This window comes from Poecilia reticulata, linkage group LG15 (assembly GCF_000633615.1).
Source record: "Poecilia reticulata strain Guanapo linkage group LG15, Guppy_female_1.0+MT, whole genome shotgun sequence".
Taxonomy (NCBI): Eukaryota; Metazoa; Chordata; class Actinopteri; order Cyprinodontiformes; family Poeciliidae; genus Poecilia; species Poecilia reticulata.
This window is the reverse complement of record NC_024345.1, coordinates 15704761-15720780: the sequence shown is the minus strand read 5'-3', so window position 1 is coordinate 15720780 and position 16020 is coordinate 15704761. Positions and strand designations below refer to the sequence as shown.

At 38.8% G+C, this 16020-nt stretch overlaps 1 protein-coding gene across 6 annotated transcripts in view; it reads left to right on the top strand.

The window, feature by feature from the left end:
• mark1 (MAP/microtubule affinity-regulating kinase 1) overlaps nucleotides 1-16020 on the top strand; it is a 41400-nt gene that overhangs the window by 18511 nt on the left and 6869 nt on the right. For 4 of the 6 annotated variants that reach the window (XR_535557.2, XM_008429554.2, XM_008429553.2 and 1 more), the window contains exons 4-13: nucleotides 7658-7706; nucleotides 8506-8571; nucleotides 8721-8791; nucleotides 9875-9931; nucleotides 10055-10291; nucleotides 11911-12030; nucleotides 12658-12757; nucleotides 12852-12964; nucleotides 13057-13261; nucleotides 13936-14117. Coding sequence is in view for 5 of the 6 variants with exons in the window: in XM_008429554.2 (XP_008427776.1) it covers nucleotides 7658-7706; nucleotides 8506-8571; nucleotides 8721-8791; nucleotides 9875-9931; nucleotides 10055-10291; nucleotides 11911-12030; nucleotides 12658-12757; nucleotides 12852-12964; nucleotides 13057-13261; nucleotides 13936-14117 (1200 nt within the window). In the remaining variant the exon portion in view is untranslated. The remainder of the gene's footprint in view (nucleotides 1-7657; nucleotides 7707-8505; nucleotides 8572-8720; nucleotides 8792-9874; nucleotides 9932-10054; nucleotides 10292-11910; nucleotides 12031-12657; nucleotides 12758-12851; nucleotides 12965-13056; nucleotides 13262-13935; nucleotides 14118-16020) is intronic. The other 2 variants (XM_008429556.2, XM_008429555.2) reach the window with 1 other exon arrangement.

Below are 16020 nucleotides of genomic sequence, written 5' to 3'. Positions count from 1 at the left end.
CTCACCGCTAGTGGTTGCTCTTTCATGTTAGCCTGTCAAAATGCCACTGATCTTTCGCTTTGTGGTCCCAAAGGAGCCGGGCTGTGGGCTCACCATCTGGCACAGCAAGCGGTTCCTATATGGGCTAATTTATACACGCAGATAAAGCTGCATAACACATTGGACTGGCAGGTCCTCGTTGAGAGCAAGTCACGGTTTTAGCAACATTTCACACACATGCTCACATTCCTGCCCCTGTGTGCTTCCATTCATTTGCTAATCTAGCTGGATGAGCATCATTGTCCTAAACCGACTGTTATTAATTCTTCAAGTACTTCAATGACTCATATCTATGCTTTTATTTTGAAGTGGTTCCTTTTATTGGAAAGAGGTTTGTTCCGTTTATTTCTTCTTCTCGACGTTCAGTTGATCTGTTTGCTGTTTACTGTTGAGACTGATGCCGCAGTCATTGACGATGTAAGTTGTGGTGTTAGTCATGTGTCATGAATGGGTGGATGTTTGTTGTCACTTCTGACAGCACTTCTTGGTTACAAGTGTGTTTCTATAGTTTTTGAATGTCTGTTTTGCTCTTAATGGTTGTGATTTAGTGTTGAAACTATCTTTGTATTTGGCTGTTGGTCTTGAGATTTGGGAAGTTGGAAATAAATTGATTCCTCTGCTGTTCTGCATCATTCAAATTTAAACAGTGCTTCAGAAAGGGAATTAATGCTGATATTTAAGGTTTGTTTGCTCACTGATGTTAATTTTTAAATGGTAATTTGAATCTGTATTATTATTGTATTTTCAGAAACTGCTTCAATTTATTTGCACCGTCCTGTCAGTAATTCTTCAGTAAACCATTTAAACACCCTGATGACCGGCGTGCTTTCTGACCGAAGCCCTATAGCGATCAGTTAAGAAAATCCAGCAACAGAGGTCAAAATCCTCAACACCGACGAGTAATTTTGTATCTGTGCTGTATCGCAGCACAGAGTAAGATCTATTATTAAAAATGATCTCTTTTTTCTTTTCTTTATCTCCTGGTATTTTCACCTCTGTTTTTCTATTTTAATGACGGCTTTAAATAAGTGAATCATGAGTTAAAAATAATCCTCGGTTCTGATCCTTCACGGCTCGTTGGCCCTGGTCTGAGTTTGTAGTGGTCAGGACAGGAAATGAGATCAGCTGAGCTTTCTAAAGCTCCTCCTTACAGCCACTGCAGGAAACGCATCACATGTCATCTGTGATCCGGGATGTTGACGTTGTCAAGGTTTTAAGGCGTTTTGCCCCTAAAATAGGTCCTTTGGTTAATCTCCTCTCACTAAGCAAATGCCGTACTCATCCCACCAGCCGCAGCACTCTCATCTGTCCTGTAAATAAACCTAAAGCAACAGAAAGTCCAATCGTCAGTTTTAAATGCTGCTGCTGATCTGCTTTACAATGTCTGAGTTTGGGAGGTTGCTTTTTTTTCCCCCCCGCCTGCTGCAAAAAGCCCACTGTGGGGTCAACCTCTCTCATAATGGCTGTTGTTTACGTCTGTCCTCCTCCTGCCACTCTGCATTAGCCAATGAAATGCTGCCCAGCTCATTGGCTAGAGGAGCTTTGGTCTTGACCAGATGAGTGGAATGTGATTAGGCAGACAGGACTGTTGTCTGAATCATAGTACAAAATCAAATGTTGGAGCTGCTAAGATATGCAGCCAATCACATGTCTGATGACATTTAGGATGCTGCCTGACTTCAATAAGTCTAATCTATTTAAACACGTTGCACTCAGAGAGGTGTTTTCTTTCTAATGTTGTTGGAGGTTAATAAAGGTGTTGCTGGAGCAGATGAAAACAAAGTAATTCGGGGTTTTTTTTCTGGTTTTATTTTTAGCTCCTCAGAAGTTGAGGACAGGTTAGAACATTCATCTCAATGTCGGACAGGACAGATTGTTTTCTTCTGACTGATGCAGTTTTCCAATTTTCCTTTAAGTCCTGCCTCTGGATTTTGACCAATTACTACATTTTTTGTTCTAAAGGCTGTATCACCTGCTTCTGTCAAACCTCTTCTCTCTACTTCACTAATAATAGTGTAAAATACCTTTTAGCTCAACAAAAAAGAGCAATATATGCTAAAAACCACCCCAAAAACTATGCAGCCAAAAATCTCTTATGTCACCTGTAACTAAAACAAAATCCTTCTTTGTAATCTGCCATTCCTATTATGCCAAGGCTCATTCAAAAATGCTCCTGTGCTTCCCTCATTTATTTGAAGAACAGTGTGCTAGCTGCCATTCCTCAGAAAATGTCCCACTATGGAGACATAAGAAATGCTTTACAGTAAAAGTCACAATGGATGTTGAAATTATCTTCACCTTTCTGAGTTTGGGAGGGGAGGTTTGACATATTTTGCACAATAGTCTTGTTGGAAAAAAGCATAACACAGTTGGAAACTTTAGAAATAAATCCTTGAGCTTCAAAAACGTTCAGAAAAGTTTCAATATGTAAACACCCTCTATTTGCCGTGACTCTTGTTCCATCATCCAGGCCATACTCGTGTGCCATTCACTGCATAAACTGTCCTGGCACTTCACTTGTGCTCTTTTAAGTCTGTTGTGTTTGTCAAAATTATGTTTTCAGTTAATATAATTAATTTTCTATCTTCACTCAATCAGAATCATCCATGTCGGCATTTGATGTATTCTGAAATAAACTGTATTCCTCACCCCTTAGTGCAGGTTTGTTGATAGAGGTGAAATTCTGAGTTAAACTGAAAATAAAAATACTACAATGTATCCAGTACATAACTCTAATGTTGATCTTTATTTAACTCAAAAACAATTGTCAAAGTATGTTCTATTGGTTGGCGTGTCTGATAGGTAGAAAGTTCTTGGATTTATTTGATTGTCAGTGTCTTGCCTGCTGATCAACGATCACAGTTCGACTTGTGCATGTCTGTCAGAGATGCTTTTTATTTTTCTGCCTGTTTGTCTCACTACAACTGCAAACGGGATTTATTTGCTGCTATGATGTTTTTTAAGTACCAACGGGTTTCAAACAGAAACCCGTTGGATGGAGGGTGGTTTGCAGGCTCCTCGTTCCATCAGTAATCTCCACGTTGAACGAGCAGCTGTGCAGCTGCCATGACTGAAATAGTGCAGCCTGTTCCTGTAAGTGTCCCCTGTCAGAAATCCTCTGTTCTGCTCCTCCTGCATGCGAACTCTGCTGTAATTAAGGCTAGTTTGGGTGCCTCTGGGTGGCTGGAAGTAGGTCACTGGCACAGACTACACAGATTCAGGCGCATTGAATGTGATGCGTCCTATGATGCACTTTTTTTTTTTTTTCCAAATTATTCTTTTCATTTATTAGCTAAATTGATCACTTTAACGTCTTCTTATTTCTGGGATAATGTAGCCCACTCGCTCACCACCATGTACACAGCACACCTTCACAACGCCTTTATTCCACACTGCAACTCCCCACTGCGTCTGTAGATATCATCGATAATGATAGCAGACCGGATCAAAGATCTCAAACTCATTATCTCCTGTCGGCCTTCATGGTGGCTACATCCATATTGAATGTGTATCGACGGGATCCTTGTTTGTTGTTGTTTTTCCACAGCCCCGCTCAGATTTGTTCTAATTTTCATTTCCAAGCGGCTGCACACGTGCTTCCCATGTGAGGAGCTTTAGGGCAGTGACGCAAACAACACGCAGGGGGAGGGAGGAGACAAGACAGTGGAGATGAGAGCTCAAGATCCAATACGGACTTTTAAGTCTGCCTTTCTTAATAACAGAGATTCCTCTCCTGAGTGATGCTTAGCATGTCAAAGGACATGCAGTGACTTATATATGTTTGTCTCATCATGAGGGACGTCTTCTGGGTTTTATGTCTGTGTGTTCACACTCTAACTCACTTCGTTACCAACAGGGAACCTCTCAGGCCGGAGCACCAGCTGCTGAATATGGAGCAGGATTTGCCACATAGGAGATGTTTGTTATTTAGAGCTACAGAGTATCCTCGTAAAAATTATGAGCAGATATCAAAACCGTCTAGTCTTTGTAAACACTTTTTATGCTTTCATTACAAAACTTATATATTGTATGATTAATATGCAATATAATTAATGAATAAATCGTATGTATAATAATCATTTAATCCTTTATAATGAAACTTTTGTAAAACTACTAGGTTTGTTAATTAGTTGGGGCCTTGAAAACATCTGTTTTACATGAATGTTTCATTTCTGCTGGGTTGAATAAAAACTGATGCATGAAGCTAGAAATACAACAATCAGGGTTTTTCTGGAAGAAGACTTTGAGGACTGGCCTGCAGCTTCTAGTGAATCAGCTCTAACTAGTAATGTACCAGCCAGACAGAAACCCAACACTCTGATCTTGTTCTGATCACCATCACTAACGAGTCGTACTAACGGTACTCTTCGGTGTGGAAGTTATTACCAGAGGAAGAGTTGGTCATTCCGGTATCAGTAAGGGGCCTAATAAATAAAGTTGGAGGAAGCACAAAACACGTCAAGACCTCGCACGGCTACAAAAGCATAAGAGAGACCAATGCTTAAATAAGATAACAGAAAGGCTGAATGTTTTCCAGCATGAAAAAGTTTACAGTTTTACTCATTTGAGCTTTTTAATCTCCATTGTGGAACATGCCGTATTGGGAATTGGCATTGTTGGCAACCTTTTGGAAATTTAAGTTGCTATAGTACAAGATACTACAGGTGGTTTAACATGTAATCATTTGGTTTGTGATCATTTAGCCTTCGCTGTGAAATTTGTGAAGCAGTTTTACAATGACTGCTTGTGTGTATAAGAAATGTGTTCTATGATGTGCTTTTTGCTTTGAGCTTAGTAAATGTCTGTTAGAAATTAAGGGAATATTATTTGCTTTATGAATGATCTATGAATAATTGGACTAAAAACTCATATTTCTGTAAAGGAATCCACACAACTTCCTTGTATTCTCAGTTGCTATGTTTACATGTCCAAAATTTCTTTATCGAATTGAAGTGAATTTTGATGAAGTAATCAAAATGTATTGTTTATATGGGTACAAAGTTAATCTGGCCATGATGTGGGTTTACATGCGCCAGGTTTTATTCAGGATGACAGTTGTAAAATTTTGCTAAAAAAAAAAAGAAAAAAGAAGCTGTACTTCCATCTGTGCTGAACATGACAAACAAATGCAGTAATGAGTTCATTCTGTGTCTTCTGAGAACCCAGAATGGACCGGTGCCAGGTTCTAATAACAGATGTTACTGCACTCATTAACTGAGCTACAGGCTAAGCAGTATGTTGTTGGCCTTCCTGCGTTGCAGGATGAGAGAGCAGGAAGAAATAAGCATCTATCAAAGTTCAGTGCTGCCTGAAAATATGGGATTGTTGATTAGTCATGAGTTTGCCAGAATGACACAATCAACCAAGTTGCTACGTTCACGCAGTTCAGCTTTATCCATTGCCATAAACCTTCCCTCTCGTTCGGATTGCAATTTTATTCCAATCGAGATGAATCCCATCAGAATATTCTGATTGAGGCGTTCACGTAACATATTTTTATTTCTATTACTCATGTATATCTAAGCGTGCCTGGTTTCACATTTATCAGTTTAAAAGAACACAAAATCAGAGCTCGGATGCCGGGTCAGTGCACCCCCAATCTCTAAACTTTAAGTTCTGACTTTTTTTCATTGAAGTTCATGCTGTTTATTGGTTTATTTGTGCTGCACCAGTTTGTCTACTCACCTGTTTTTCAGTGCTTGACATGATAATCAAAGGCAAAACTGGTGGATTTTGTTTACTGGCTGACTAATTTGTGCATCACTACTTTATAAATATCTTATGATTGACTCAAAAAAATCATCCATCATATTTTTCTCTATAACACAGCTTTGAATTCTATAAATCCCCTTCTTATATGCTTGTTCTCTGAGGTTTTAGGTTTTTGGTAAGAAATGCTGAAGTCTGTCGGCTCTGAACTGTTTGAGAAACTGAGTCAAAATCGAGCCAACTTCTGAAGAATAGCTTTTTCTTGTTGTTCATGCTGATAGCTTATGTGTGAAAATAACATCACGCTTAACGACACTTGTTTTCTGCAAATATTTGTCCTGGCAACGCTAAGTTCAAGTAGAAAAGGCTGTTTTACTAAAGTGGCTGTTGAAGAACAGCACGAAGAAGACTAAACAACTGTTTTGAGATTGATCTTTGAAACATTTCTGTCCGCTACCAGAAACGCTGGTATAAAATATACTAAGAATGAAGCACAACATAAGTCCTTCAAAGATCCTACATGGCAAGAAAATGTGATTTGTGGTGATTTAAAGAGAAAAAGCTGCAATGTATAAGCTAGACGACTGATTAAAAATAGACAAACAATATCAGTTCAGGATTTATCTTAAACAAATCCTAGCCCCCATGTCTACTGAAATGATGTTTGTTGTAATGATGAAGAATATGTGGCCTTCTGTCATAGTTTATGTTAGCTCTGTGATGCTGAAGAATACTCCACAACCAGCTTTGAACAAAAACAGCCAATACTCGTTTGTCGGACCATCAGAACAATATAAGAACCTTTAATATCTCTGCTGCAGCTTCTTGTGCAATATTTTGAATCCATGAAGTTAAAGGTATCACAAAGAAGCAAGTAGAGACAGAGAACAGGAGAAAGATTTAGTGCGGCAGAGGTTTTGTTTTGTAATAAGTGAGACTGTAGCTGGAAGTCCTGCAGAGTTGGGCCTGCTCACACTGATATAATAGCTGTGTTTGACGACCTAGAAACACACACTACCCTGAACATTACGTAATACCCGAAAACCATTAAGAAAGTTACTAGCATTCACAAATATAACTCAACGTCTTACAAGTCAGAGATTCATAGCTTCACAAAGCAATGTGATTTCCTCCGTATAATAATAATAATTTAAAAAAATAACTCAGAAGGTTTTTATATTTTTTTATTTTTTGGTCAAGTCAGCAAAGACCAAAATCTGTGTTGTCTCAGGTGGCCGAACTGTTCTTTAGGCACAAATCCCTATCTAGTCGCTACTGAAATCAGACACTTGAGCAAACGTCAAGTTGGAAATAACAGAATGTAAATGATTCAACAGCACCTCTGCGTGGCTGCAGGAGCTCAGCTGACGTAAAACAGTCACACAAAGAGATGCAGTTTTTCCAACAAAAGATCCAACTGATTATTTACTCGTCTGAAAGCACAGGCTGCTCTGAGAAAAATACAAGAAAAGCAATGCGTGTGTGATTTTAAAAAGAGACTGAATATAACCGCTCTGGAATCTCAAACTCAAAGCCTGTAAAGTTTTACAGCTGTTACGGAGCGGCGTGTCTGCGCTGCTGCTCTGCAGATGCTGGCAGTGTGTGAGTGGCTGCAGTCCTGGCCACATGGCCGCCTCATTCCCCTGCAGCCCGTCGGTGGAGTTGTAATTCTGCACCTTGGGCAGGGTTTTAATGCATCACGGCATCAGTCGTGTTGCTTTTCATAGCATAGTAGAGCTGTGATCCTCATGTCCTCTGCCAGTGTGACCACATTTAAGACACTTTAAAAATTTTTCAAAAACAACTTGTAGTTGCATTACCGTAATATGTAGCACTCAGGTTTTATTGCTAATGAAGTCATCTGATGTGGTTCTGGATGGACTAATGTTGCTCCTCTGTGTCTCCACAGCTTTTCAGGGAAGTCAGAATAATGAAGCTACTGAATCATCCTAATATAGGTGAGTGAACTTGCTGATGAATCAGCCTGATGAATCTGTTAACTGGCAGAAGCAAGACTGTTACCTAGCTTAACCTCTGCAACTCACTGAAGAAATAAATGAACTAATTAGATCTAAGCTGTTTGTGATTTTCATTCTCAGATTGTTATGTCTGCGCTCACTCTCTGATCAGGGTTTGTTCAGGGTCTTAGCCTTTCATCTGAATATAATCATGTGAATTTTTGGACCTTAAATACATCCAGATTTCCTGTAATAGGCCTTTAATTTGAGCAATCTTTCAGAAATTGCTTCTTTATTAAACATTTTTCTTAAATTAATTACATGCTTTAACAATTTCTTTGAGAAATGCATTTGCAATGCCGTTTAGTTGAAATTGAGCTCTTACTTTATGCATTGATGAAACTACTGGACCTGGGCATTTATTCTTCCCTGCAATAATTAATTTAGCTTCTTAATATTACTTTTTATTGCTTTGTTAATATTGAGAAAAATTGAGAACATTGTGTTCTTGTTATGGAATCTAACGTTGCCTAACAGTTTTTTTTTTTTGCAATTCATGCAAGTGCCTTAAAATGAAATCTTTACAAAGATTAAAAGGTCCTATAATTGTAAATTTAACTAAAACTTGCAGAAACCTCAAAAAGCTTGAACTACAAAAAAAAATAGCTACATGCTACCTGTTCAATGTCTTTTTGTAATACAGATCTGTTTTGACTCTTAAAATTACAGGTTCCCTTTGTAAAGTCCAACTATGAACTTCATCTAACTTTTAATTAATGCTTTCCTTTTTTTTTTGCAGTAAAATTGTTTGAGGTGATTGAAACAGAAAAGACACTTTATTTGGTGATGGAGTATGCCAGTGGAGGTGAGTTAGGCCTCAATTCATGTTCGTTAACTAGGTCACATATTATTTATTTACTTTACATGCATAATTTGAAGTCCCTGAAAATTTAGGATGCATTAAATGAGTAGATTCTTACAAATGTATACCATTTGTGTTTGTTCTTGTCACAGGAGAGGTATTTGACTACCTAGTGGCTCACGGCAGGATGAAGGAGAAGGAGGCCAGGGCCAAGTTTAGGCAGGTGAGTCACCAGTGTTGCAGCACTTGAGGCCTCATTACTTTATTGTTTTCTGGAGAAAGACTGCATAGACCAAAATCCCGCTTTGTCACTGACTGCAGAGGGAAGGTGGAGCACACACAGCTTCTTCTGAGAAAGCCTGCATCCCCGTAGTCTCTGCTGACCCCTAGTGGTGCCTCATGTGCATCAATATTAAATCAGTTTTTACATTGTCATCGTTGCTTTTGATATGGCTACCTATACTGAAAAAAAAGGATTTTGTTCTCTTGATAAAAGGACTCAAGGGAATATGTGTGCACAAGATCAAAATCCTAAATGTTTAAAGTCATCACGTGTTTTACAGGTGCTCACAGCTGGGTGACGTTTGTCAGGGAATTGGACAATTTATGTTTGATTGCTATTTTTGACATTCTGGAATATGAATCTTCCTGGCCGCCTCAAACAACAGCATAAATGTAGATTTATCAAAAGACGTCTTTTAGCTCAGAAACTCTTAAATTTGTGGCTGTTGTTGACGTACTTCTCCTTTCCTTTCAAAAGTAGAGTAAAATGACGGCCTTATTGTAAATCAGTAATTTGGGGAAACTATTGAAATGATTTACATATAATATATTTGTTCAATAAAGTATTTTTTAAAAATGATTAATGCCAGCCTCTCCTTTGTTGAGGCACGTATTAATATTTTTGACCTTTGCAATATTCTAGATTGGACTTTAATTATATGATAAATAAATAATTATTATAAATACATTTTTGACAGACAGTACAAAATTGGCAGTAGGTGACAAATTATGAAGAAAATTACTAATGACCTCCTACACAGTAGCGCCTTTTAATGCTTTTTAAGAATAACACTAAACTCCCTCCACATGGCAGAAACAGTTGGGATGACCTGTCTGTCTCTCTGCATGAACTGGAAATAGAGAATTGGGACAATAAAAGGGTAAGGGAGGAGGTGAAATGCAGCTTTTTCTTGTCATCAGCTGGACTTCTACGGATTTGTTTTTGCTTACTTTCGTCTCACTCAAGTTTCTTTTCTGGCCTGGTATTTAATGCAGTGACCTGTGGTGCGTTTTTGTGTTTCAGATCGTGTCTGCAGTGCAGTATTGCCATCAGAGAAGAATAGTACACAGGGATCTAAAGGTGAGAAGTTGTGACGAATTTAAATTCTCTTGTCTTGTTCCCATATTTTAGTGGTTGATTCTGATAAATGCTTCAGATGTCAATGTATTTTTTTTACATTGCTAACTTCTGTCCTTCCATCAGGCTGAGAACTTGTTGCTGGATGCAGATATGAACATCAAGATAGCGGACTTTGGCTTCAGTAACGAGTTCACAGTGGGCAGCAAACTGGACACTTTCTGTGGCTCCCCTCCGTATGCAGCTCCTGAACTCTTTCAGGGAAAAAAGTATGATGGTCCTGAAGTGGACGTCTGGAGTCTTGGTGTTATCCTCTACACACTGGTCAGCGGATCACTGCCTTTTGACGGACAGAACCTAAAGGTGGGCCTTTTTTTTTTCTGGAAAGCATTTCATAGTCCCACAGACGTAGGGGTGGGGATCCTCTCTAGAAAGTTTTCTTGCTTTAAAGCGTAACAACTTAAAAAGTATGGTTACAAGGAAAAGCATGGTACACTCTGGTTGTTAATTTTAATTCAGCTTCCCTCTGTTTAGATTTTTGATGGTTAGTCAAATTGGGATCAGATTATGTGACAGTGGTTAAAAAAGGAATAGAAGCTACCGGTAATTAAAAAATGTTTGCTAAGGTCACAAATAAAACGAAGAGGACATTCATTTTCAATTTCATACTGATTTAAAAAGAGAAAAAAATATTTCCCATGACCAGTAAATTGAGGTATTTTCATACTTTTATTTTCCTAATTTAATACAATTGATTCCATAAATGCTCTATAGGTTTTATTAAGAAAATTGTAGCTCTTTAGTATCTTAGATTTTTAATTTGTGTTGCAGATAGTAACTCCAAATTAAAATTTGCTCAAAGAAAGTAGTTAAAAACATCTTACCTCACTCCTTCTTTTTCTACAGCTAGTTTAGTTGATTGTTTTAAATGTTGCTATGCAGTTTAATCTTAAATGTTTTCACATATTAAGCCAAATAAATTTGAGTTTGAACTTGCTTGGAGAGCAAAAGGTAATGGGAGCAGCAGCTGTAAAGATGAATCACCGAGCTTTAATAATGCAAAAGGTTTTGCAATATCAGCTTCAATAATTAACTTTTAAAGTGTCTTCATAGCCTAGTTGAATTTTATTTTTTAAATTGGAAATTGATTTGTTTTGATTACCGTATTTTCCACACAATAAGGCACACCGGATTATAAGGCTCACCTTCAATGAATGACCTATTTTAAAACTTTTTTCATATATAAGGCGCACCGCATTATAAGGCGCATAGAATAGACGCTACAGTAGAGGCTGGAGTTACGTTATGCATCCACTGGATGGAGCTGCACTAAACGGAATGTTAACAAAACAGTCCGACTCCGGTCGGCGAGGAGAGCCTTCYGCGACTGGGCCGGGSSGTGGCCRGAYGATGGTCACCCTTCTCCGTTCGCGCACAGCATGTTGGTGGAGAACGTGGTGCTAAATGACCTGCAGACGACCTGATTCTAGACAGTCGGCAGGTAGATAGGTCAGTCAAACTTTATTAACAAACCAGCATTCTGACAACTATCCCAGCATGCACCACACTCTTCTTCTTCTACGGGCGAAAATGAAGTCGGCAGCTGCTTACCATAGTTGCTAGACCTGTTGTGGCTCAATATTGGTCCATATATAAGGCGCACCGGATTATAAGGCGCACTGTTGGCTTTTGAGGAAATTGAAGGTTTTTATGTGCGTCTTATTGTGTGGAAAATACGGTAAATGTAATCTAAAACTGATTCTTTATCTCTCCCTCAACTGTACAGAGCAGCTGAGCAAAGTAAAACCAATACTGTACTCTACCAGATCAATGGCTTGAAATATTTCTTCTAGGTTCATTTCTCTGTCGAACAGTTGATTGAACTTTAAAACGATGAGCACGAGCCAATATCTTGCTCTGGTTTTAAATATCTTAAAAGTATTATAACCTGTATTAATAATCTCTTTTTGCATTGGGTGCAGGAACTTCGGGAGCGGGTTCTGCGGGGAAAGTACCGCATTCCTTTTTACATGTCCACAGACTGTGAAAACCTGCTGAAGAAACTCCTTGTGCTCAACCCCGTCAAACGAGGCAGTTTAGAGGTATTTGCATGAGTTTACATTCTATCTGCTTCTTTAACTTCTGTACTTTCTGTAAATGGCATGTAATCAGACACGAAACTTAATGATTTACAGGGAAGTTGTTGATTAATATTTGGAAATACTTTTTTCCCCTCAATTTATAGCCTGTCAAATGTAGAGATCTGGGCAAATCACCACCCTCCATGTCTTTGCTCCACTTCATCAGCACTTCTCAAAAGTTTCTAGAGGTTTTGCTCTTTTTGCTAATTTTATCAGTGATTTTCTTGAGATTTCTTTTATCATGTTCTGACTTGAAACTGTGCAGCGTGTTTCTTAAATGAGGAAAGAGGACACATAGAAATATCTAGCTTAAAAAGGATGTTTTGAAGAATTATTTCTGGTATTCTTAGATTTAAAATTAAGAACAAATTGTGTCCATGGGGAACGGTGATGGGAAGTCGTTATTTTGTGGTAAGATTTCATCAAGTGCAGAGACGGATCAGAACCAGCCTGGAGTTCAGTAAAAACATTCTCATTTGTTTGCATTTTGAGCATGTGTAGTTGCAGCACGTGTCAGTATCAACTAAAATAAACGTTAGTGATTCAAACTGCAGTTGAGAAATTATGTTGTTCTCGTCTCCTTATTAGCAAATCATGAAAGACCACTGGATGAACGTGGGTCACGAGGATGAGGAGCTCAAACCCTACATCGAGCCAGAGTCTGATTTCAGCGATTCGTCCAGAATAGGTGTGTTCCGCTGTATGCGGATATCATTTTTTATGTTCTTTTGTTTTTACCGCTGTTCAGACTCAGACCACTTTTTTTCTCTTCATCCAATCAGAGCTCATGGTGACCATGGGTTTCCCTAAAGAAGAAATCACAGACTCACTACAAAACCAGAAGTACGACGACGTCATGGCTACATACCTGCTGCTAGGCCGAAAAGCTCCTGAGGTGAAGCTCGTTGTACCTCCTCTGCTTCCCAAATTTATACAGATTCTCTAACGTGACCAAAAAACCCTCACCGCTCTTCTGCCATGTTGCAGTTTGAGGGCAGCGAGCCGCTGACCAACAGCATCCTGGGCCAGCGTCAGCGGCCGACCAGCGACATCAACAACAGCTCCAGCATTTCCCCTGCCCATCCCAAGGTCACGCGCAGCATATCGGCCAATCAGAAGCAGCGCCGCTACAGTGATCATGGTGGGGATGATGATGGTGGTGGTGGTGGTGGTGGTGTCGTAGAGAAGCCAAGTAAAGTAACCTCTTACATCCCGGCTCTGAGAGTGCTGCGGACTGCGTGTTGTGCAGGAGGACGTTACCCTGAGTCACTGGTGGCGCAACGAAGTGTCAGAACGTGCAACTTTGAGACGGACAGAAGAGGGCATAGTAACGCACTAAAGATTTCAAAGTGCAATAATTTCTTAAGATTTAAATATCAAACTCAGATAATAAAAAGACAGAAATCTCAACTGATTGGTTGTGAGCCTTTTCTAATTGGCGTACTCGATGCTTAAATCAGTGACTCAGCTTGAATACCTCTCTGCCAGACGGTTTCCTCCTATGTCATGTGGAGCCATTGTTTGTGGCGCCATCTTGTGGCGGGCTGCTTTTCCGCAGCTGTTTTTGGAACAGAACCTCAAAGCATGAGGAGGGACAGCAGCTCTGCTTCATATTTGCTCACCTTGGTTTCTGTAGCTGTACATGTATAAAAAAAAACAAAAACATTGACATGTTGTTGTCTTGTACCATACCTGTACCCTGGAATCTAGTGTAAATCCTGGCTTTGAGTGGCTTTGCTTAATGCTGTCTTGTCCTTGTATGCTGTTGATTTTTATTTTTTATTTTTATCCCCCCCAAAATATTACATGTCGAAGCACTTTTATGTGGCTCATGCTAAAAATATAATGTGTGCGTGTTTCTTCCAGTGGGTCCGTCGGTACCACCAGCAGTGTCATACTCGAAGCGTAATCAGGCCCTGAGCGTGGAAAGTGACCACAGAGAGGAGTGGGACGGAGCTCGCCGGCTCGAGCTCAGCACTTCCAAAGGAGACGTTCCCGCTTCGCCGTTGGGGGTGCAGGAGAGGAAGAAAACTTCGAGTGCTGTGGGGGTGAGGAAGACTGCAGGAAAATAGTTTTCGTATAGGGCTGCAAGATGTGAAGGCAATGTTATTTGTCATATTTCATACAATGTTAAAGCCCAGCATTGTATAACCTGTAGCATCTTGAGCTCCAGTCTGTCACATATGAGCATCTACAGAGTGAAGCTCCATCTAATAGGCTAAATATTACACTGGGATGCAAAATGTGAATTCAGGACACTTGAAATATATTATTGAATATTTATTACAGCCTAAATATTTGCAATTTTATTTTTGCATCCACTGATATTGCAATTACAACATATTTACCACATGCTGTTGAGCCCTGCTTTGCTGTACAATTGTTGGTCGCCCAGTGATTCTTGAGAATAGGGACAAAACAGGTCCTATGGATAGAGCACAAAATTTGAATAAAATATACACAAAATAATTTTTTTTTTCAAATATCTGTCAGTGTTGACACGTATTAACACAAATTAAATAACACAGGAAAGACAAGAGAAAGTTAGATTCTGAATTACTCGTGAGGAGAGCAGACAGAGATGTGCGCCCAGTTACAAATCTCCTACCGCTCTGAAAGTACATTTGCCTGCCCCTCTCTTTTTATTGTCTTTAGGGTTCCTAATCACAGAGAGAGCTGTAACTCTAAAGGGAGGGGGGAAAAACACTTCATCACACTACAGAGCCAATGATTGTCACCAGCTAACAACACAATCTATCTTAACCTAGATTCTCCAGTTCCTGACACAGGGTCAAACAGAGCAAGTTGTACATCTTCACGGCGATAGTTTTACAGCTATAGCTGCTGTCACTGCTCTTCTTCAGAGAGGCCCTCTGAGAAAGGAAATCAGAAGGATTAACAATACAGAAACATTTCTTAAAAAATATGATTAAACAAATAAGAGTACATAAGGGAAGGACATTATAAAAGTGTAACAAATAGTTGATAATAATACAATTTACCTAACTAACTAAACTAACCTGGGTCATGTGAACACAACAATGTATATTTTCCTTGTGTTTGCAGAATTTTTTTTTATTTTAAACATTGTAGTAGGTGGCTGGTGTCTTTAAAAGCCCTTGTCCCGGAGCGGAACTCAATACATTATAATAGTTTAAAACGATTAAAGAAATACTAAAATTATATATTATGACAATTAAGTATAAGTAGTCATATAAATAATTATAACAGTATCAATACATTGAATTAAAAATCATTTTTATATGTTTTCCAACTCCATTGAAATTTGTCCCTAGTTTTTCTCAACACTGTCAGACATAAAAAGAATGTAAAAAAAAATCAGGCCTTATTGTGGGGCACCAGAACTTCTGAGGAACCCCAGACCACTTTCTTCCTTTGCTGAGGGCTAGTTAGCTCTGGTTAGCTTATGTTATTCTTTAGTTGTTTTTTTTATTTTTTATTCCTAAGATGTGTCAACTCCATAACTGACAATTTACAAAACGTTTATGAAATTTTGTGAAAAAAAAGCTTAATTTTGGTATAATGTAAAGATTTCATGGACCCGATGAGCTACAACATGGCCTCCTTCAGAATAACATCATATAAATTGAGGTAGTTTGGCTTTTCATCAACTCCGTCAGATGTCAACTCCATCGAGTTTTTGTGACTCTTTCAGTGAAATTGTTAACAAGTCTCACTTAAATGTGCAATTAATTCATTTTAATGTATTTTACATAAATTGCATTACTTCACATGTATCAAGTTTTTCTTTTTACTCACTATTTTGTCACCACCTTCAGTTCTGTCAATTCCGTCATGCAGTGTCAACTCCGTCAGATAGACTTTTTGTTGTTTTTTAAGTACTTTTTTTTGCATCTTGAAAAGCATTGTCTGTAAAAATGAGTAAAACATCACTAATAGGGTCATTAAAAATGTGAGGACTAAATTGAC